Source organism: Pelmatolapia mariae, linkage group LG1 (genome assembly GCF_036321145.2).
Source record: "Pelmatolapia mariae isolate MD_Pm_ZW linkage group LG1, Pm_UMD_F_2, whole genome shotgun sequence".
NCBI classification, from domain to species: domain Eukaryota; kingdom Metazoa; phylum Chordata; class Actinopteri; order Cichliformes; family Cichlidae; genus Pelmatolapia; species Pelmatolapia mariae.
This window is the reverse complement of record NC_086227.1, coordinates 17,555,148-17,576,877: the sequence shown is the minus strand read 5'-3', so window position 1 is coordinate 17,576,877 and position 21,730 is coordinate 17,555,148. Positions and strand designations below refer to the sequence as shown.

At 38.9% G+C, this 21,730-nt stretch overlaps 1 protein-coding gene across 2 annotated transcripts in view; it reads left to right on the top strand.

The window, feature by feature from the left end:
• The first annotated feature begins 6,588 nt into the window (after positions 1-6,588).
• Positions 6,589-21,730, top strand: part of gpc6a (glypican 6a) — a 140,974-nt gene continuing 125,832 nt past the window's right edge. For both annotated transcript variants that reach the window (XM_063474269.1, XM_063474259.1), the window contains exon 1: positions 6,589-7,179. In XM_063474269.1, coding sequence (XP_063330339.1) covers positions 7,020-7,179 — 160 coding nt within the window. In that variant the 5' untranslated portion in view covers positions 6,589-7,019. The remainder of the gene's footprint in view (positions 7,180-21,730) is intronic.

Genomic DNA, 21,730 nt, shown 5'->3' with positions numbered 1-21,730 from the left:
TGTCAGCAACAGATTGATGCTATTCTGACATGACCTTTCCCATGTTGAGTGAAAATGATTAAGGACAAGGCCTACTGTGATTTAACATTTGAGAAACCATGCAGTTTATTGATTGTGTCTTCACATCCAAAATCATTAGACAGTGCAGACTTCTTGGAATATATTTGATTCTATCTGATCACTTTATATTCTCAAGTCTGTATTGCTTTGCACAGAAGGGTACAGCAAATAATGGAATTGCTATTTTGTATGTGTTGTATGCCTCATGAGACTTACATATGTCTCATACAATTAATTTTACCTAGTTATGAATCAAGTATGAATGAAGAAGATAAGCCTTTAGGACTCCAATGTGAAACAAACTTGTATTGTTGAAGGCATTGGTACGTACAAGCGTAATATTCAGAAAGTGTGAGTGATTTAGGACCAGATTTCCCCAACACAGTGTAGCTTACAATTAAAATATCGTAAGCTACACTGGATGATATAACAATACTTTATATGTGAAAGTTGTAACGCTAAGCTTGTGCTTGTTTCCTCAAACTATGGTTTAATTGGTGTCTTTTGATAGGGGCTAAACAAGCAGGATTCTCCTGACTTGGTTCAGCTGAGGACAAGGCTGGCTGGAAAGGATCTGTTATATGATAATTTCACTTTTGATTACTCAATAATTCCTCCATGTGCAGATATTCTGGGCATTCTGAACAGGAAGAAGAAGATACAGAATCTTTTTAGTACAGCGCATTCTTAAGTATTATAGACATGTTATGACTCTTTGAAGAATGACAGCTTTTGTATTTTTAATGAAAATGAAAAATAAATAAATAAATAAATGTAATATTTGGGCATTTTTATTCACAGTGCAGCCATCAAAAAGCTGTGGTCATCCATCTCAAAAAGTTAGCAGGAGTTTTACCTATATACGGTGATTCCACATATTTGTCTTAAACATTCATGAATTATAAATATGTGATTAATTATTCATGCCCTTGCTTGCTGTGCTAATGTGAACAAAATGACCTTATTCTTCATCTGCTTACTGTGTATCTCAGCTATGACATTGCATGCCACACTGTTTAAAAGATAAAAAGCAAATTATAAGCAGAGATGCAGCAAACTGGGATGCAGTGATTGTGTTTTTAATCAATAGTTTTAACTGATAGTCCAAGTTTGGAGAGGAAAATGAACAATTTGGGGTTTGCCCCATTTAATCTCTGACCTTTATGGATGATTCGAATATTTCTTTTTACTCTGTGATGCTTGGAGATCTATCAGTGAGGCATATATAACACCCACAGTATAAATGATCGTGTCAGTCCGTTTTCCTTCCAGCTGGCTTATGGGTAGATTCTCTATCTATTGATTCTGATTGATTGGTTTATCTGCCTTTAGGTATGTCAGTCAGTGCAACTGTTTAAGTCAGGATTGATGGATTTACACATAAAGAAATAAAAAATAAAAAACCTTTCATATCTCGTGAAAAGGGGAAATCAAATTTCTGAAATTAACACTCTAGTATGAAACAGTACGCCTGGAGAGGGAAAGCTCAGTTTTCCCCGTGGTGCACGATGAACTATGGGCTGACTCCTCGTGGTGAGTTATCGATCCACTACCAGGATCACCTTCTGGCCATCATCTTTAGGCATCATTAACAAGGACTTATTACGTGAGTAGGGGCATTAGAGTGCTGTGCGGAGGAAACCCACAGTGAACATGGAGGACATGGTTTATGGCTGACTGGCAAATTCTTGCTAAATAGAATCGATAACTGAATTTAGGCTGAAGATAAAACACTTTAGATACCATGATCTAAGGTGGGCTGATCGTTTGAACAAAAAGCTGATAAAATCACACAATTTTGATGAGTTATGTTATATCATATTATATTATAATAGCTTAGAATTTAGACCCATTGACCAATGTTGTCAGCAGCAACAAATTTATAAAATTCTCACTGATGAATATTTGTAATGCCAGAGTTAGCTCACTGGAAGTATAACCACATGTCAGCCTACCATGTCCATATTGGTGTTTATATTTATCTGATTTCTACTATTTAAAGCATGAACTTCCCAAATGGGTGGCGTGTAGTGAAATGCAATTAAGACAGAAATTCATTTACTCACAGTTGTGAGAGAAGTTCCTGAATGGTCACCAGATGTTTCCTTTTTCAGTCACAGTCACTTTTTACAATATTCTGTAGACAAAAACTGATTTACTTCTTAAACTTATGAAACAAAAGCCTTGTATAAAAGGAACAGAATGAAAGAAAATTAATTTCATTTAGATCTCACAAATGACCGAGTCTGTCTTATTAGGCGGTGTCAAGATAATGTCCAACGCTGACACAGAGAACTAATATCTTGTGGCTCATTTAGGTCAGTGAAGATCTTTTCTTCTTGGAGTCCTCCTTGTAATTTTCCAACAGCAATCATTTTTACATGTGACAGAATTCCCTCAATGGTGACGTCAGATTTTACAGTTTTTACCCAACATTTTGCAGCTATACTGCTTTACTGTTTTAGTGGTTAGGTATGATGATACTCCCCATATCTTTTTCAAAAGCAATTCGGAGCAGGAAATGACTTGTTTTTAATAAGAAATGTTATTTTCTCAGGGAGATCATTTTATTTGTGTATCTGGCAGGCAGCAGAGTAATATATGCCGATGTACAGATTTTATCCATCCATCTATCCACCCATTCTCTCCAACTTATTCATTTCAGGGTCATGGGGAGGGGATGGTCACAGCCTATCTACAGATTTCATGTGAAAATAAAGTTTAACTGAATGTGAATTTGGTGGCAAAATATCCAGCTTAATAATGTACATGTTCAAACACGTATGTTGCTCTTCGCCCTTTCATCCTTTCTGCAGCTGTCACACTCACTTGTTAGCTTGTTATGGTGTGTGCGTGCTTGCATACACAGAGTAAACACTTTGTGAGGAGAAACACTGGTGATGCCTGTAATGCATGGAGGGTCTCCTGTCTATATCAGCCAGTCATATTTCACAGCCACAGCGAAACCAACAAGAAACTTCTTTAGCACATTTTCAGTTTGGCTTCTGATCTGGAGTGTGAGCTTTTCTGCAAAATGCTGAGAGTGCTGTTTCATGGATGGAAAGCTAGCTAATTGGTGGATTTAGGAAATAGTTTTTTTTAAAAATCTCAACTTGAGTTTTGAATCCAATATTTTGTCTTGCTTTGAATCTCCATGGCCGTTACTAGAGGTGGGCGGATCGATCCAAATATTGATGGTATTGTATCAACAGTGGTGTGCTATCGGATCAGTACCAGCGTGATAGGATTGATACTTTCTATCATCTAGGTTCAGTACAGTGTGTAGTCCACTGAAGTGTGTTCAATAAATTGCTTTTGTTGGAGATGAAAATATGATACCTAAATTTGCAGTATTGCACACCACTGTTACCAAAGGCATTATGTCTAATGGGGTAACAGGAGGAATGTCCCATGATCTGAAAACTCAGATAGGACCACTCGACAGGACGAGCCAATGGGCCCCTCAACATTACACGGAAACACATATTTACATAATTACATTAAAGTGAGCAGTTGTGGTTCCTAGCTTTTGAACCAAAGTTAATTTTCTTTATGCAGCATACACTTCCTTATCAATTGAATTTTAGCTCTGCAAATATTTATTCAGTCCTTTACCCTCCATTGATTAAAGCAGGCACCCTTTTTCTGAAAAGTTTTGATGGCAGATGGGCATGCTGGGAAATATATTACTTGTACTTCCTGACCTTGTTTTTGCCTGCGAACCTGCTGACATCAGCTATGCAACAATTTGTTTTTCGGCAAGTGTCTCAAGGAGCAGTTTGTTGGTGCAGTGGCATTATAAAATATGTTTAGCAAGCCAAAGTAAAAAAAACAAAAAAGTGATGATCCAAAGAGAAAGGAGAGAAGAGAACATGGCGAGCATACCACCAGGACTTTAGATCTGAACAGTGCTGTCAGTGACTCTGCTGAACTCCAGGCCCAAAAGAAAAAGTTCTGTTTTTGTAAAAGGGCTGAAACATTGCTACCGTTTACATGTTAAAAATATGCACTCATACTGTAATGTGTGTGTGTATGTGTGTGATATATCTAGAAGCTGGTTAAATAAGTGTGCTTGTTTGGTACAGTAACCTGTGGTTACTGTACCAAACAAGCCTCTCTCATTTGTTTCATGCTATAGACATTACATCTGGCTTTATGTTACTTTTCCAAGGCGCTGAACTCTTTTGTGGTTTTTTTGTTGCCTGGTTGATGAAGATGATGTGAGTTTACAGCATAAGCTTAGATAAATGTATCAATACCCCAACCTCTGACTGTAGTTGCTGTCCATAGTGCTGATCAAAAGCTGGAATGATGCTATATTATCTTTGCAGTGTGTGTGTGTGTGTGTGTGTGTGTGTGTGTGTGTGTGTGTGTGTGTGTGTGTGTGTGTGTGTGTGTGTGTGTGTGCGAGAGAGAGAGAGAGAGAGAGAGACAACAGCTCTCACAGGGCTGTTATGCCTGTGGATGTTACAGCTATAGATACTGTAATCATCTACTATTTTAGGTAACAGAGATTAGCTAAAAGCTAGCTCTCATTTAGACCCATTCCCCTGTATCTGCCAATGAGCCTGCTGGGTATTTTGACAAACACATAGAGATTAAGAGCATGATAACATACACTGACCTATAGGAGGAGGTCCATCAGCAATTAAAAACGTCTGGATGTTCAGTCATGTACGACTGTACAGATTTTACTCTGTATTTGCTTCAGTTAAAAGACTTTTAGGCAGAAATTGATGCTCCTTATTTTACTGTGAATGCTTGGCTGACCTCTGCAGACTAAGGTCAAAGTTCACCCTAGTTCAGTTTTTCCCTTCAAATTTGCACATTTAATAATTTCTGCAGTAGCTAATGTGGAATCGTGTTATTCTGTAAAATATCAAAGTGCCTGACTAACATCCAAATCTGACCTGCTCAGTATTTAATCATTACCAGCATTAGCTGAGTACACAGCAATTCCATTGGCCTGCAGGCTAATCTGACACACCTTCATTCCAGTATCAACAAAAATTCAATAAAGCTTGTTTACTTACAGGATGTTTATTACTCAAGATTATTGTGTTATGTAACTTCAAGGGAACTGCAACGGCTTTAGAGCAAAGGTGTGGATAAAGGGAGCTGATTTCAAATGAGCTGAGAAATATATCGCAACTGAATATTTATCTTCAAACCAGACTAATAGTTTTAAATGATCAGTCCTTACTAGAACTGAAGTCTGAAGTATTTTTAAGACCATGCATTCTGTATTTGCAAGAAAAAATGTGCCTGCCTGTTACTGAAAGATACTGGGCTGCCCTGTTGCTTCAGGGCGCAAAGATCCTAATAATCTAATATTAAAAATGAGGTAGACTTTTCACTGGGGCAGATGGGTCTTTCTGTACATCCTGAAGCGATAATCAAACATCGCAGAGAGCATCCCTTAGTATTCACAGTCTGAAATGATGAGTCCCATCTACATTGCTTAGTAAATGCATAATTTCATGTTGCATTAGCCCCAAACGAATTAAGACACGATCATTCCCTCAAATTTTTATGCTTTCTATGGTCTAGTGCATCCCTGCTTTCCTGGTTTTCTCCTTTACATTTCACAGCCCTGAATTATGTCTAATTGCACTTATGCGGTGTATTTTAAAGCTGATTTTAACAAGCAAGCAGCTCCCGAAACACAAAAACACACCGAGGGAGTGTTTATACTGAATATTATGAGATTCACTCTACTTTTTTTTGTTTTTTACTCTCAGGAGGAAATATTTCACAATATAACGAGATACTTTTCCTCGCAGATTTTCTTCATTATAACTGTAAAACTTTTTCCTCCTTGTCTAACAAAGTTACCTCATTGTTAAAAGATGTTGGAAATCACTTTGATGCTATAGTGTGATAAGTCAGCTCAATGTTGCCATTTGTGGGTAGTGCATTTAAATTGGGTCAAATCATCTTCATGAATATAAGACAGACAAACAGTCCTGACTTAATGCGAGCATCATCTTAAACTAAGGGAAAAAAAAGGTTAGAGATAAAATGTGTGATGTGCTGTATTATATATTTGATAAATGTTGTGGCTGTTTGTGTGCAGTAGTATTTGTTTTGTTGCCTGAAACACTGCATTTCATGAATACTTGGTATACCATTAACCAAAGGTCGTGTTTGGGTTATGTGTCCAGGAAATTACAGTAAGTTAACGCGCAGTCCGCTGAGGTGCTCCAAACAGGATTTGGTGCGTTACAAATGTTCATAGCTGCTAAGATCATATTGTGCCTTATCTTTTGGATGAGTTTTCTAGCCTTCCCTCTTATTACTCCCATCGATTAGATTCATTAAAAGACACGGAATGGTCACAGAGGGTTCTTCTATTTCGTGCGCCAACATCAGATTGATGACATTAAAAGGAAATAACCTCAAGTGTGTGGCCAGTGTGTCGTTGTACTCCGCCCACACTCCCCGCGCCTCCAACATGTGTCTCCACTCTAATGTGCGATAGTGTGCGTTACCGAGGATGCATAAATGGCAGAGGACAGTACGCGCCCCTGGATGTGAGCTGCTGAAGTCGCAGCCACTCCACTCCATGTTTTGCCCTGCCCTGTGCGCTCTGCTCGCTGTGCAGCGTGCGTCTCCGTTGCATTTCGCTTTCCTCACACTGACATAAACACGGGGCAGCGGTGTGTGCGTGCGCTGGAGAAGTTGTTGGCACACTGAGCACCAGGTAGCTTCTTCACGAGGATTTTGTTCAGACTGGGACCGATCTGACTCGTTGGCTATTTCTTTTCTTTTCGAGGGGAAAATGAGGTGGAAGCACCAGCATCTAAAGTGAGGAGTCTCTCTCCCTCTCTCTCTTTTAAAAAATGAAAATCTGATCGCGCAGACTGGAGAAATCGTTCAATCAGGCTTTGTTTTTTGGGATTTCTCTTATTCTATCGGATCTCTTATTTCTCTGTGAAACATTATCAAGGATTTCACTGATGTATGCGATGTGGAGACTGCAAGTCGCCTTATGTACTCTGTCGGTGCTGTCCCTGTCATCCGGTGGTGAAAGCAAAGCGCGGAGCTGTAGCGAGGTTAGACAAGCTTATAACGCTAAAGGATTCAGCCTCGTCAATGTACCTCATCAGGAAATATCAGGTAGGCGAAACTGACAAATCAACGAGGCGTTTGGCCCCCTTCACCACGTGTCACGTCTCGTTTCTCCCCCTTAAATCAAACAATTTTACAATAATCTCTGTGATCTCCCTCAGACCTTTAACCATTTAATATGTCCCGTCACTAACATGCTGCATTTCACCCCCGCTTTTAATAGCGGATTCATGTAGAGTCCTCCGCGGTTTCATGAAAAGTATCAGCCTTTTCTCCTAATATATTCCATGAGGTCGACTTTGTCCAAGCTTTTATCTGAACTTATTCGTAGGTATTTGAAAAGTGTTCAGTGAATGCGACTGAATCGGTCTATATCTATATATTCTCTCTCTCTCTCTCTCTCTCTCTCTCTCTCTTTTATTTTTTTTTATTTGCTCTTTGAAGGTCGCATGATCCTCTCCATTTCCAACTTGCTCAGTGGTAAATCACATTGAGCTGCCTTTCATTTCTTATCCACAATCAAACAGACACCAGGAGTGAGCCGTATGCGTAAAAGCATTAATCATGTTGCTCTTTATGTAAAAATCTCAACGTGTAGTTTCATCGCCTGTATATATGTGTGTGTGTGTGTGTGTGTGTGTGTGTGTGTTTGTGTGTGTGTGTGTGTGTGTGTGTGTGTGTGTTTTACATTTTATGAACCAATTTAAATATTTGGTTAATGCACAAAAACTTAACTTCATTGACAATTAAAGGCAGGTTTTCCTCTCCTTAAAGAGTTGGTGACAGCAAGAATCAAAGTAACAGTGAGACTCATATGTGAGTGCATCATGTGTAATCTGCTGAAACACACATTTGAGATTCCCTCATGTCTGTAAATCGGAGCAAGTAAAGGACTGACTTTGGAACAGTGACACTAGAACATACCTTTGGAAAGTGTCTGCATACCTGTTGCTCATATTCAACAGAAGATGATCATGGAGCTTGTTGTGTTGGATTTGGCTAAATAGTGAGTAGTGTTTGCCAGTAGGGGGCTGTATGCACCCAACATGAAATAGTTCTTATGCTGTGGATTTTATTTGGTTTAGATATTCCTCAAGGCTACAGCTTAGGTTTTAATTCATGCTCTTTGGTACTGCTAAGATATGGGGTTTTATTATCTCTTGTGTAGTGGTAATCACATTTATGGTTAAAGCAAGAAAAGAGATTAGTCAGTAAACATAGCCTGCTTCATGAGAGGGAAGAGGAGAGGCAGAGAGTCCTAAAGTTAATCCCTCTATTGCCTCTTACAGACAAAACGGAAATGCTGTATTGGTAATTGGCAGTGTCATCTCGTAATGATCACAGAGCCCTCTTATATGGTCTTAACATGGTTTTGGCATGATGGGGAATATGATGGCTTTGTTAATGACTGAATGTGTGTTTAAATCTTAGCCAGCGTCTGTATCTTGCATGTGTGAATGTGTATTAGAAATTTATCGTATTTCATAGTTAGAACTAAATGAGTCCAGGGGTGCAAGGTGATTTCTGATGTCTTTGTCTTTCCTTTTTTGATGGTTTGTGATTAAACTTAGGGTGTGCAAAAAAGTAAAATAGCACTAAAATACTTTGGCATTGCAAGGATGCTCAAGTGAACTGCGGTTCAAAGCTTAAGTTCATGTTTAAAGTTTAGTCAGCAAATTTTTGTTACATATTTGGATTATTTATTCAGTCACACTGGAATATTTTAATGTGATCTGACACAGAATTTGTGCAGCTGCTTTTTTTTTTTTTTTTTGGTTGACAGCTCTTAAAGGACTAAATTTGCTTGGCATTTGACCACATGTTAAAGTCAAAGACTGTTGATTTTATTATAGAGCAAGATGTTTTGAGGGCCTGTGACCAAGTCCTTATTGCATTTTTTGCAAAGCCAATACTCTACGTGTAATTGGATTTTTTTTGTCTCCAAATAACCTTTGCATAAATACAACAGAGGGTAGATATGGGCCTCAGGAGAAGGGATAGTAGAAAGCACTCAATTATGCTTAATTAGCTATGCCAATACAAACGTGTGGTAAGCAGCATGAGCAGCGTTAGCGCTCATCCCTCCATCATTTGCTATGTCATGCTACTGCTATGCCTCTAGATACAAAACACACAGGTTTATTATTTTTGCAGAGGTGGCTTCCTCAGGTTCTAAGCTCCCATTTGCATAAGCTAATTATTTTGACAGCTTTCTGCCACTGACAAGCTGAGCTGCATTATTTCAGAGGTGACAAACCCACATGTTTATCTGTTATGAAATATAACAGGGTGATAATTATTGAATGTACACTTTTAGCTTTATTTTAATTAGTATTAAACAATTAATCATAATGAAATGAAAAGGAACAAAGATTGAAAAAACAGACCTTTCTGTTGGTTATTTATTTGTGTTTGTTGATTGAATTCTAAGTGGAAGCTCTCTTCCACCCACACAGTGTCATCTACAGTAAAGAAAGAGTCTGAATGAGTCTCATGGGCTCCGGGGTCATAAAACTTATCCAGAAAGTAAAGAACCCGGTAAACCTTCAGTGCAACAGAGAGGCCTCAAATTAATGTTCCATGGATTACAGCTGGCTGATACATCATTTTTAAAAATCAAAATCTGTAACCAGTTGAAAAAATTGCTTTTGTACTTGCCATGTATTTCATAACTAACTTTTACAACAATTTTTAATGATACAATGGCTTCCAGTAATAATGGTTAAGAATTTTAACTGTGATATAAAATCAACACATTTGGTGGAAACTATTCTGCTGCTTTTTGGACAATCACATTTACTGAACTGTGAACAGATGTTATATATATATATATATATATATATATATATATATATATATATATATATATACATTACCAAAAGTATTCACTTGTCTGCCTTCACACGCATATGAACTTCAGTGACATCCATTTTTTAACCGATAAGGTTTAATATGATATGTCGGCCCACCCTTTGCAGCTGTAACAGCTTCAACTCTTCTGAGAAGGTTTTCCATGAGGTTTAGGAGTGTTCACAGGAATTTTTGACTGTTTTTTCAGAAATGCATTTGTGAGTCACTAATGTTGGACGAGATGCTGGCTCACAGTCAAATTCACAAATTCATCCCAAAAGTGTTCTATCGAGTTCGAGTCAGGACTCTGTGTAGGCCAGCCAAGTTCTTCAATACCAAACTCTCAGTCCATGGACGTTACTTTGTGCGCTGGTGTTGGAACAGGAAGGGCCCATCCCCAAGCTCTTCCTACAGAGTTGTGCGCATGAAATTGTCCAAAATGTCTTGGTTTCTTTAACTGGAACCAAACTGCAAAGCCCAACTCCTGAAAAACAACCCCACAACATCCGCCCCCCCTCCCCCCTCCACCAAACTTTACACTTGGCACAGTGCAGTCAGACAAACTCGTCCGCCGGATCACCAGAAGTAGAAGTGTAATTCATAACTCCAGAGAACACTTCTCCACTGCTCTTGAGTCCAGTGGCACCACTTTAATGAAGCATTGTGCTTGGTGATGTCAGGCTTGGATGCAGCTGCTTGGAAACCCATTCCACAAAGCTCTCTATGCACTGTTCTTGACATAATCTGAAGGTTACATGAGGTTTAGATGTCTATAGTGACTGACTCTGCAAGAAGTTGGTGACCTCTGCACACTGTGCTCCTTAGTGTGCTCCTTCTCTGTAATTTTTTTATTTGGCTTTTTTCAGCCTTTATTATATAGATGCAGTGAAGAGTGACAGGAAAGTGGAGGGAGAGAGAGAGGGGAAGACGTGCAGGCAAAGGGCCGGATTCAAACCTGGGCTGGCTGCTCTCAGCCATACAGCGTATGGTCGCCTGCTCATCTCAGGGAGCTAAACTGGTGCCCGACTGCTCCGTGATTATACGTTGCATACCACTTTGTGGCTGAGTTGCTGTTTGTTCTCAATCACTTCCTCTTTGTTATAATACCAATAACACTTGACTTTGGAATATTTAGCAAAAGAAGTACACAAGTGACAAGTGGTGCCATACATATATATATATATATATATATATATATATATATATATATATATATATATATATATATATATGTATATATATGTGTGTATATATATGTATATGTGTGTGTGTGTGTGTGTGTGTGTGTGTGTGTGTGTGTGTGTGTGTGCAATTTAATATCTGTTGCACTAAGGCAAACATTGGGTAAATTGGCAGAATGAACTCATTTAGATGGAGGTCAGCCACTTTGGTGTTTGAAGAGTGATACTGTTTTGCTTAAGGATTCTTAAGTGCTTTGGTTGGTTTACAGTACAGGAGCAGTGAGATGTAGATGGCAGTAAGAAAAAAATCCTACCAGCTTTAGTTTTCATACAGTAAAAGGTCTCTTGGAAGAGTGCCAAGAGTCTTTGCAAAGAGCAGGTGGGTAGGACAGAGTGGAGGTAGTGAAATACACTGTTGGATCTGAAGTGAATCTGAAAAATGTCTAAAACAGGCTCTTGGACAACTTCATTAAACTCCAACAGGTTGAACTTGTGATTCCTCTACTGTAGTGTCCATGCTATTGATATGCCATCCAATGCTTGGTGTGTTATACAGCAGTCAGCCAGCAGTACAGCCAGCCTGTGAGGATCACCCCCATGCTCATGTGTCAGCCTTTATAGCATCACACACATTACTGCTTGATTGTCAGCCCTTTGTTCAAAAGCACATCTGCTTGTGAATGCTTCAGTAAGGCCCTGCCATGGAGCTCTTTCTCTGAGGCTTTGCTGTTAATATCAACATCTACTTACACAGAGCAGTTGGGATTCTCATGGGTGGATTCGACTCTTTGCTATGGCTTTCAAACAAAATCGCTCGATGTGCTGCAGTTCCTGTTAGTGCTGCGCAGAGTCTTATGTTTCCCTTTTCAAGAATAACAATTACCTTTGGGGTTCATCCATAGCAAATTTAAAGAATATTATTTGATTTGTCTGAACAGAACAGTTATTAGCTGTTACACAATACAGCATCGTCTTCCCTCGTGTGAGTTCCTGATGCTCCAACTCTGTTTATCGCTGTGATCTGTGCTCGGCTGTTGTAGATGCCAAATTCCTATAAACACAACCCAGATATCAGATAACGTTGCTTTTTGTACTTGCATGAATGTTAGGACGCTTGTGAAGCTTAAGTATATAGCACAGTTATTAATATTATTGTCAGTACTAAAGTCTCTTTGGCTCTTTCACTCTTTATTCATGTATGTATACATGTGTGTGTGTGTGTGTGTGTGTGTGTGTGTGTGTGTGTGTGTGTGTGTGTGTGTGTGTGTGTGTGTGTGTGTGTGTGTTTGGAGAGAGATACTGTGCAAAGGTTTAAGCCCACGTCTAATTTCTTTTTATTCTTCCAAGGAGCCAGACTTTCTTGTAATTTTTTTAAAGTGGTTTTGATGAGTAATTCTACAGGCTTTGTGGAGGTCTTTCAAAACTCTTCTTTGGACATAATGCTTTTTTATTCCAGTCCTTGTACCTCATCATTTCATCATTTTCACAGGAATTTTTGTGTTTGTTTATTAAACCATTTAATACAGCCCTATGTATTATTAAAGCATAACACATCTTACTCAAGGGGCATGACACATCACAGCAGTTCCAGTTTTAAATTGTATCTTTATCCACATTAACTCACTTTCTTTAGTTGAATCTAAGAAAAATGCCAAAGATAACTCAGTATTAAAAATTGTATTGGTGATTCCCGAAGAGCGATTAGTATAATATCATACATATTTCAGCATGATGTGCAGTGTGTCCATAGTGGAGGAAAGAAGAAATGGCAGGCCTAAAAACGATCTACAACAGATCCACAGTATTTGAAGGTCATGTTTTTAAGAAACAGGAAAAAATCCAGCGAAGACCTGACACAGGACCTGAGATGCATCTGACCCTTCAGTTGATCCATCTGCTGTTCACTGAAGCCTCATCAGAAATGGTTTTAGTGGATTTCTGGCTGTCAAGAAGCTGTTCTTAAGGTAGAGAAACAAGGAGAAAAGGCTGAGGTGTGCCAAATTACACAAGAACTGGACCGAAAATCAGGGGTGACAGGTCTGCATCCAAATTTGAAATCTTTTGTTCAGATTTTCAACAATATTCACAGAGGAGGTCAGGAAAGAGGTGCAACAGTGAGTGTCTGTGCCATGTGTCATCTGTAAAACACGGTGGAGGCTCTGTCATGGTTTGGAGCTGCAGTTCATCCAGTGGTGTAGGAGATTTTGTCAAAATTGATGGAATTATGAATGCAGAAAAATACCATCAGATTTTGATCCACCTTGCAATACCACCTGGATAGTGTGATTGGAAACGGCTTCATCTATCAGCATGACAATGATCCCAAACTCACTTCCAGTGGTGTAAAAGCGTACCTGGATAGAAACACAGGGTCGATTTGAGCACCCAAAGCTCGCTCTATCTATCTATCTATCTATCTATCTATCTATCTATCTATCTATCTATCTATCTATCTATCTATCTATCTATCTATCTATCTATCTATCTATCTAATTTTTCATTTTTTAATGTATTTATTTGTTTTTTGTGTGTGTCTGCATGCCTAATCACTAAGTAATGGAAACACATCAGACCTCTGCTGAAAGTGTGGGAATACTGCTGTAAAAGCCCTTGCCCAGCAAATATCCATATAAAAATTCTGAGGGGCAATTTTTTTTCCAAAGCCCATTAAGATACTCTTGGCTCTGCCAAATTGGAAATAAGTCTCTTGCCAGCCTGTATACATCTTCAGAGAGAACAGTTAATTAGATGTGAGGGAGATTAGGCTGTGCGCGTGTGGACGTGCATCTGCCTGTGTGTGTATTTGCAGCAGTTTAGCCTCACTATCTGGGTGTTTCTTTCGCTTTGCATCTCTATTGTAGTAGAAAATGACAAAACGTGCTTTGTTCTTCATTTGGTGAGACAGATTGTGTGCATGGAAGAGCTAAATGAGTTTGATTGTGAATCCTCCTGTGGTGCTGTTCAGATATGGTGAAAGAATGTCTGACAGTTGTCCTGACCTGAAGAATCTGTCAGCCCTCTGCAGGCATTCATCCCTGAAATGCACAAGGTCTGCAAGCTTTCTGGATCCTTCCTCTGTACCATGTATGGCTTTTTTTTCTGAGTAGTGTGAAAAGCCTCCGGGTAGCGTAGGAGCCTGCTATAGCGCTTTTTCCAGTTTTCAATCAACTGCTGGCCTAAATCAGTAATGGAGGGGGGGGGGGATTAAGAATCTCTACCCTCTCAAGCCTTGAGAGGAACTAGAAAATAAGCAGTGTGGGGTGTGATTGAACGTTTGGAGCAGAGACAAAAGAAAATTAGCATTAATTGATGATTAATGAAATAAAGCTTTCCTTGTAATGGAGAGCATTATCGAGTAACCACGTGTTGAAATGATAGCGAGACTGGCTCTGGGATACAAGAAGGAAGTTTGAACTTGAAGGATTAGTGATGTTTTGTGGTATTTGTGTGCATTGTGTGTATTCTCTAAACTAAACTCTCACACAACGTCACACGTGGCATTATTCCACTGTGGAAATTGTCCCCCTCTAGGATCCCTCTACCAGTGGGTGAGGGGGCTGCAGGAAAAATAAGTGGGTGTCACATTGTCAAATAATTGGTTAACATTGAGAAATAAGATGTGTTTATACATGATTATATGGCTGCTACCCTACTAATGTTTCAGGTTTGACCTAAAGCCATATCAAACACATTGTTTACTGCACGGCAAACACTAATCACTTCTATTCTACCCTGTGGCCAAGCAAGAGTTTGTGGCTTTCCTACAATTATTTATTATGTACATTAGAGAACCAGTGCATTCTGTTGTTTTTATTGCCATGGTCTTTCTTTTTACCCACAGAGCCCTTTTCCTCTGGAGGGAAGTCTCTGAATAGAAGTCCCAAGCCTGACACCAATGATAGGGCTTAGTGAGATGAGAGCCACACTGTGCTCTGGGAAAGCCACGCGGGTATATCACATCGAGGTGTCAAGGATGCAAATACATTTCACACTGGGGACTCTTTATTTGTGTTTTTCAGACACAGACATGTACACATGGCTGAGGTGATTTGTTAAAAAAAGCCACCCCTTGGAGACTCGGAAGTAAACAAGCATTAAGTACAAATAAACATTGTGTACAAAAATTGTCATGGAAACTTCAGATGCTGTCAACAAATGCAGACAGCGATGGTGTCACAGGCATCACAGAGCTGACAATGACACGCTTGTTGTGTTAAAGATACATAGACGCTGTCTACCCCTCAAAGGCCTCAGTGGTGGCTTAACTGTAGTGAAACCACAGGGGGCTGTTGTATCAAAATCAATAGGGCAGATGCTCCAACATCTAAACGTTTTTCACAACAAAGAAAGCCACAGCAGAACGAATTAATTATGAAAAATAAATATGTCAATACAATAATTATTTAATCGCTCTCTTTCTTTTTTCTAACAAAATTAAATTAAAAAAACAAGCATTGAAAAACAAGAAACACATCATTATGTCAGGTCAAGTAAAAAAATGTCTCGAAATTAGTCTTAAATTCTCTGCAGGGACCACTTGTACATTAGCCCAGCGGTCCCCAACCCCCGGGCCACGGACCGGTCCATGAGTCGTTTGAGGGCTGCGAGAGTTGAGGCTTGAGTGGGAAATTGATGGTTTTCAGGGGTTTTATTGGTTTTTAGCATCATTTTTTGAAATCGTTTTTATGGTTAACTCGATTTCCCTGGGTCTTTTCCTGTGTGTTATGAATAAATCTTCTTTTTTTTTGGTACCGGTACTGATTTTATTTTGTTTTATTTATCTGTGACACCTTAAAGGCCGGTCAGTGAAAGTATTGTCAGACATAAACCGGTCTATGGCACAAAAAAGGTTGGGGACTGCTGCATTAGCCCACTCCTTAACACTTTTTCAGCATGTTTGTAGATTTTTACTACGAGTCCACTGGCCATCTGGTGGCAGATAGAGTGCATGCTTAAGGCACTGCTGGATTGGCTTAATTTTTCTGATCTGGATGCTACGCCCATGTTTTTTTACTATCTGTGGTAAATACGTTAGGCCTTTAGGTAGCCAGAGCCTGGAATGTCAGCAAACAACTGACTTTCAGCTTCAAAACAATGAGTGAGTCACTGTATATTACCCCAAGTAAAGGTGCCTGTTTTATTTCTGTTATACAGTGTTGATTTAACATGCCTGGTGACTTGATTGAAATGTTTTTGGTCCTGATACTTTGTGCTGTCTTTTCCTAGAGTCAGTTTCAGTTTGGGGGAATTAGGTGGCAAAAAATAAAGGCTTTGTGCTCACAGTCAGCTGCCTGTGTGAAGGTGTGTGCTGCTCCTACTTCTCTCATTCTCAAACCATACAAGAAATAAATAAATAAATAAATAAATAAATAAATGTCATTTGCATTTGTTCATCTAAACAGTCCTCATATCAGTGTCACTGTGCTGTAATGTTTCAAAAACTGTTATTTGAGTCCATTTCTTTGGTTTTGGCGCTCTTAACAAAAGATGTGAAACTGCAAGCCTGCGCCTCTCCAGTGAATAGATGTTGCCTCACAAAGCAACAAGACAAGAGGATATCACAGTGCCAACCTTGCAACACTCTTGACAATCTGCTGTAAAGTGTATTTTCAAATAGCAGCAGTTGTTAGTCAGCATAAGACATTCTGTTCCAGTTATAAATTAGGAAATTTATACTGATTACACGAGTTCATGACCTAGTTTAGTGTGATCTCGTTTGCAGCTTTGAGGTGGAGAGACTAATTGGAGGTCGTTATTATTTTTATATTAATGCAAATATGTAGAGGGCAGATCTTAACCCTCCCAGTCACATTTGTGGGCTTTAATTATAACATTAAATAATAGGCTTTGCAGTGAAATGCCTTGGGGGATATAATGACACTGTTTTTGTGTCAGAGGTCTGCTCCGTCTTCTTTCACCCCGTGTTACATAATTTCTCGGCCGTATTCCTTTCACACAGAAATATATGAGAGCCGCAATTAAACTGCCCCCGAATTTTATTATACACTTCTGGTAAAATGCTAAAAATCTACACATTAAACTGCCGACAACATAGCAAGAGAGAGAAGATTTCCAAAGAGGCATTGCAATTTAGATATTAATTAAAATGATTCTGCTTGCCTGAAAAAGCATGTGCAGTTTGATGAGTGTGTTTTAATAGCTCTGGAGCCATCATCCTGTATGTATCATGGCTCTGTATATTGCATTTTCCTCTTTCTTTTTTTCCATAAAATTAGGTTGTAATGAGGCATGTTCGATGTACAAGTTGCAACTTGCTAAAGACATCGGATCTCATCTGGAACTAAAGAAGTACAGGGGGGTGAGCCAACAGATCATTTAAATCACCTATCCTCATAGCTGTTGCGAATATACAGCTACAAGTCTTGCAAGAAAAGCCATCTAGGCTGGCTAGACTCATGCCGCTGACTTGAGTGGCGCCACATGGTGTAGCTTCAGGGAGCCCAGCGATGACAAAGCTTATGTAGTCTTAATGTTTGTCAGTCAAAGAAAGTTGATGAGGCTTGATTAACAGTACCATCTGCATTAATAGTTTCAGCTCTGCTAATTCAAGTGCTGTTGGAAAGGAGGCATTTCAGAAAGGCTTATTAGGACTGAACAGCCGATGTCCAGTGTTTAAATCTTCTGAACTCCTTAATTTCTTTACCCGTAAGATGAAACAGGTGCCATTGTGATGCTTCTTGGCAGCTGCAGGGTGCTAGAATATGAACGATGCCAGGCTCATCTCTTGCTCCCAGAACCCTGCTGTTTTGTGTCCCCTGTGTAAGCTGCCGGTAAATGAGTGGGCTGGTCAACTCACACCCCGGGGCTCTACCGCGGGCTCTTCAGACCACCAGCTGTTGTGTTTAGGACTGAGTCATGCACCAGTTAGCATGATGAATCCAGAGAATGAGTACAAGGCTTTAACCTCACTGTATGCCTCTTCCTCTTCCCTTCTAGCCTTTACTATTAAACCAGTGTGATAAAATGCACTAAAACATTGGGAAATAAATACAGCTGTAGAAAGTTCCCACCAAATGTCCTCAAGGTACGAGTGAGATATATCTTTTAAGTTTGTCTTAGGATTGTTGGTTAATCCCTGTGAAGAAATTGATTGAAGAAGAACATATACACACAGAGAAAATGACTTGAAGGCAGGTCCAGTAAATTAAATCAAGTTAATTCATTAATTGAAGTCAGTTTACAATACTGTTTAAATTTGCACTTGCATCAGTTTATATGGATGAGTTACTCTGATAATATTTAATAAAGTAATTAGAAGAGAGAAGCTGACAGCTTCTGTCGATATCGGAGTCAAAAGTGCGGCTAGTTTCCAGAAGAACTACTTATATTGCCAGTACAACCTTAGTATGCAATATATTTAAATTTACAGATAAAAATAGTCCAGGAGCAAAGCTACAAATAGTGGGCGGCACGATGGTGGTTAGCAGCATCACCTCATACCGAGTGCGAACTGAGTTTGAATCCATCAGCCAGCTGGGGCCTTTCCGTGTGCAGTCCTCCCTCTGCCTGTGTGGGTTTCCTCTAGATACTCTGGCTTCTTCCTACAGTCCAAAGGCATGCACATTAGGTTATTTGGTGTTTCTACATTGGCCCCAACTATGACTGTGTGTGGGAATGGTTGTCTTTCTTTTTGTGTTAGCCCCGTGGAAGACTGGCAACCTGCCTCTTGTCCCGCCCCACCACAACGCTGAATTGGATAAGTGGATGCATGGTTGTTGCTTACTTTCTTGACAATACCCACTTCCTCGATTTCTCCCTATCAGATATCCAAAGTGATTTACCAAATTTTTATAACCTGGGTTTACAGTGAACAAAGCATCAGCCTTGACCAGGCAGCTATACTCATGTTCTGAAATAAATCGACACAGGCATTATTGTACTTCACTCCAGAATCAGTTGTCAACCCTCTGCAAGCTTTCATGTGCCTTATGAGTTTTCTCTCATCTAACTCGTGTCCTCCAGAAGAACACTGACATGATGACCATTTATCTGAGCATTAGCTGAAATTTTAAAAAAAAATAAGCGATTTCAAATTCACAGACACATGCAACACCTCTTCTCAAAGCTGTGATTTTGAAATCCATAGGTTCTTGTGTTCTTATTTCCTTATACAGTGTTCACCATAGACTGGTGTAAATCGTGTTTGGAAAATTGGTCACAGACATTATCTATGCCAGAGGCATGTAGCTATACAATGTACTGCAGCCCCACTTTAATAAACTGAATGCATGACTGAAACTACTAGCCATTATGTGCACAAAAGTGCTTGACTTATATGATGGGATATTTTTGACATTTATTAGAGAAGTCTTCTAATGCACACTGGTTCCAGATAGTAGGTTTGTAGCCGAAGAACTCCAATGCAATGCAAATGCTAATTTAAGCAATAATGCATAAGAAATGGAGTTAAAAGGTGTAGAATGAAGGTGCTAGGTGGGTGGAATGCTAAGAGCTCAGCGAGTACTCCTTGTAAATGTGAAGGAATAAATTGTGTTGGGCAAGAGTATTTGAAGTTGCCCACCATGACATTGATAACAACTCCTAGTAACTAGGGCATTATTAAACTGATTTATGGTTCTATCAGCACATGTTTAAGAACATTGGTTTATGGTTTGAGAAAGGCTGCGGACTTGGTGGAGATAAAATGTTGATAGAAAGTCAAAGCGTAACCTAACAAGAGCCAAACCACGCTCACCTTCTTATTGATTTTGAACATAGTACAGTTGTTATTTCCCTCATTTACACTTAATTAAAAGAATGAGTTAGTACATAAATTGAATTTGTAGAAGAAGGTATTTACAGTAATTACCAGTATGTAACGCTTATATGGACACTCTTGCAAGAAACACAGAGAGAGTTGAGAGTCTTACTTTGTTCTTGCCGTTGCTGCTAAATTGCTTCTCTTTTTCCCACAAAAATTGCTATCTAAGGTTCATGTCAATTTCCTACAATTTGTGATATAGCCTTTTTCATATTTCCAAATCTGCAATAGCTTCTCATTTAACTAAAATGTTTTTTCAGGTACAAGAACTGGCTAGTACTGATATTTTATTGTGTGAAATGGAAATGCCTCCAGCACGTATCATTGTTTCAGCAAAAGAGTTTTGGAGAAAAAATAAGAAAAGAAAAAAAGTGTCCTCTGGGATTTTAACCCAAACAAACACCTGTATTGTGTGGGCATACAGTAAAAGTACATATTTGATTATAGATGTACTGAACAGACTGTAGATGTAATTACCTCGTCTGTTTTTATTGCCTATCTGCTATGCTGTCAGTTTACATTAATGGAAGCAGAGATAATCACAGCAAAACAATCTGCATATTGTCTTTTTTATTTTCATACTCAAAGTGTTTTTTATTAGCACACACTCTGCTGTTGTATCAAGCACACAGGCTGGGGATAAATGAAGGGCAGAACTGGTGAAAGATTGGCAAAGGCATCATGAAATGATGACATTTTGCTGTGAAGCATATATGTATCTATACATTACTGTAACACAGTCGGTTTTCCAACTTTTGTAAGTTATCTGAAAGTTAAAAAAATCTTTCAGTAGTCTCCAAGTGTGGTAACATATGGTTGGAGCAATTGTGGGAATTATCTGTGTCATCTTGTTTGGACATATTCAATTTGGGTCTCAAGCCCCTGTGGAAAAAAGTTGAAAGTGGGTGATTTGGGTGATGGAGAGGAGATCCAGATGGCAGAGCAGCAGTAAGATCAATCATGCTTGATGCATTTTTCCCACTTCAACATGCAGACAGATGTGAGTTAACTCAGTAATTGGGTTTACTTCCAGTTTGTGGATTTCTGTTGACAAGTAATAACACCATAAAAAGAATGTGCAAACATGCTCGCAAAAGCTCTTAAGTGTGCATTGTTTGATGTGTTATTCTATCCTACCAAAAAAATTACCATCGATCATCTTTCCAGGTTTAACAGGCCACAGAAAAGAAACTGTTTATAGTTAAGTTCATTTTCTACATAAAGATGTACTTGCAGGATATAGAATCCTTTCTGCTAATGCCAAGACTAAACTGATTAATCCCGTGGCTGCAACTGATATCTTAATTATTGATTTATCTAGAAATTAATTTCCCTGACTCTTTTTTGAAAATAATTTTAAAACCTTTTAATAATAAAAGCTTAGATAATAATAATAATAATAATAATAATAATAATAATAATAATAATAATAACACATACCACTGACAAAAGAAAGATTGTTATATTTATGGAATAGTACAAAGAAAGAAAACTGGAAAAACAACATATAACTATCCCAATAGTTGGGAATTCAATTTGTTATTAGATTAGCTGTTAAATTCATTAATTATTTGAAGTTTACTACATACACAGCTTCATTTTCAGTGTAAGTAGACTGACTGACTGCAAACACTCGAAGTGACCAACTGATCACCCAAAGGTTGAGTGACCACTTTATGATCACAAGACATTTGCACAGATCACCAAGTGGCAGGCAACCTATATCCAAAGGATTGTGGTCCAACTTGTACTGGCTGCAGACATAGATTAGTGAAGGCTAGCAAAT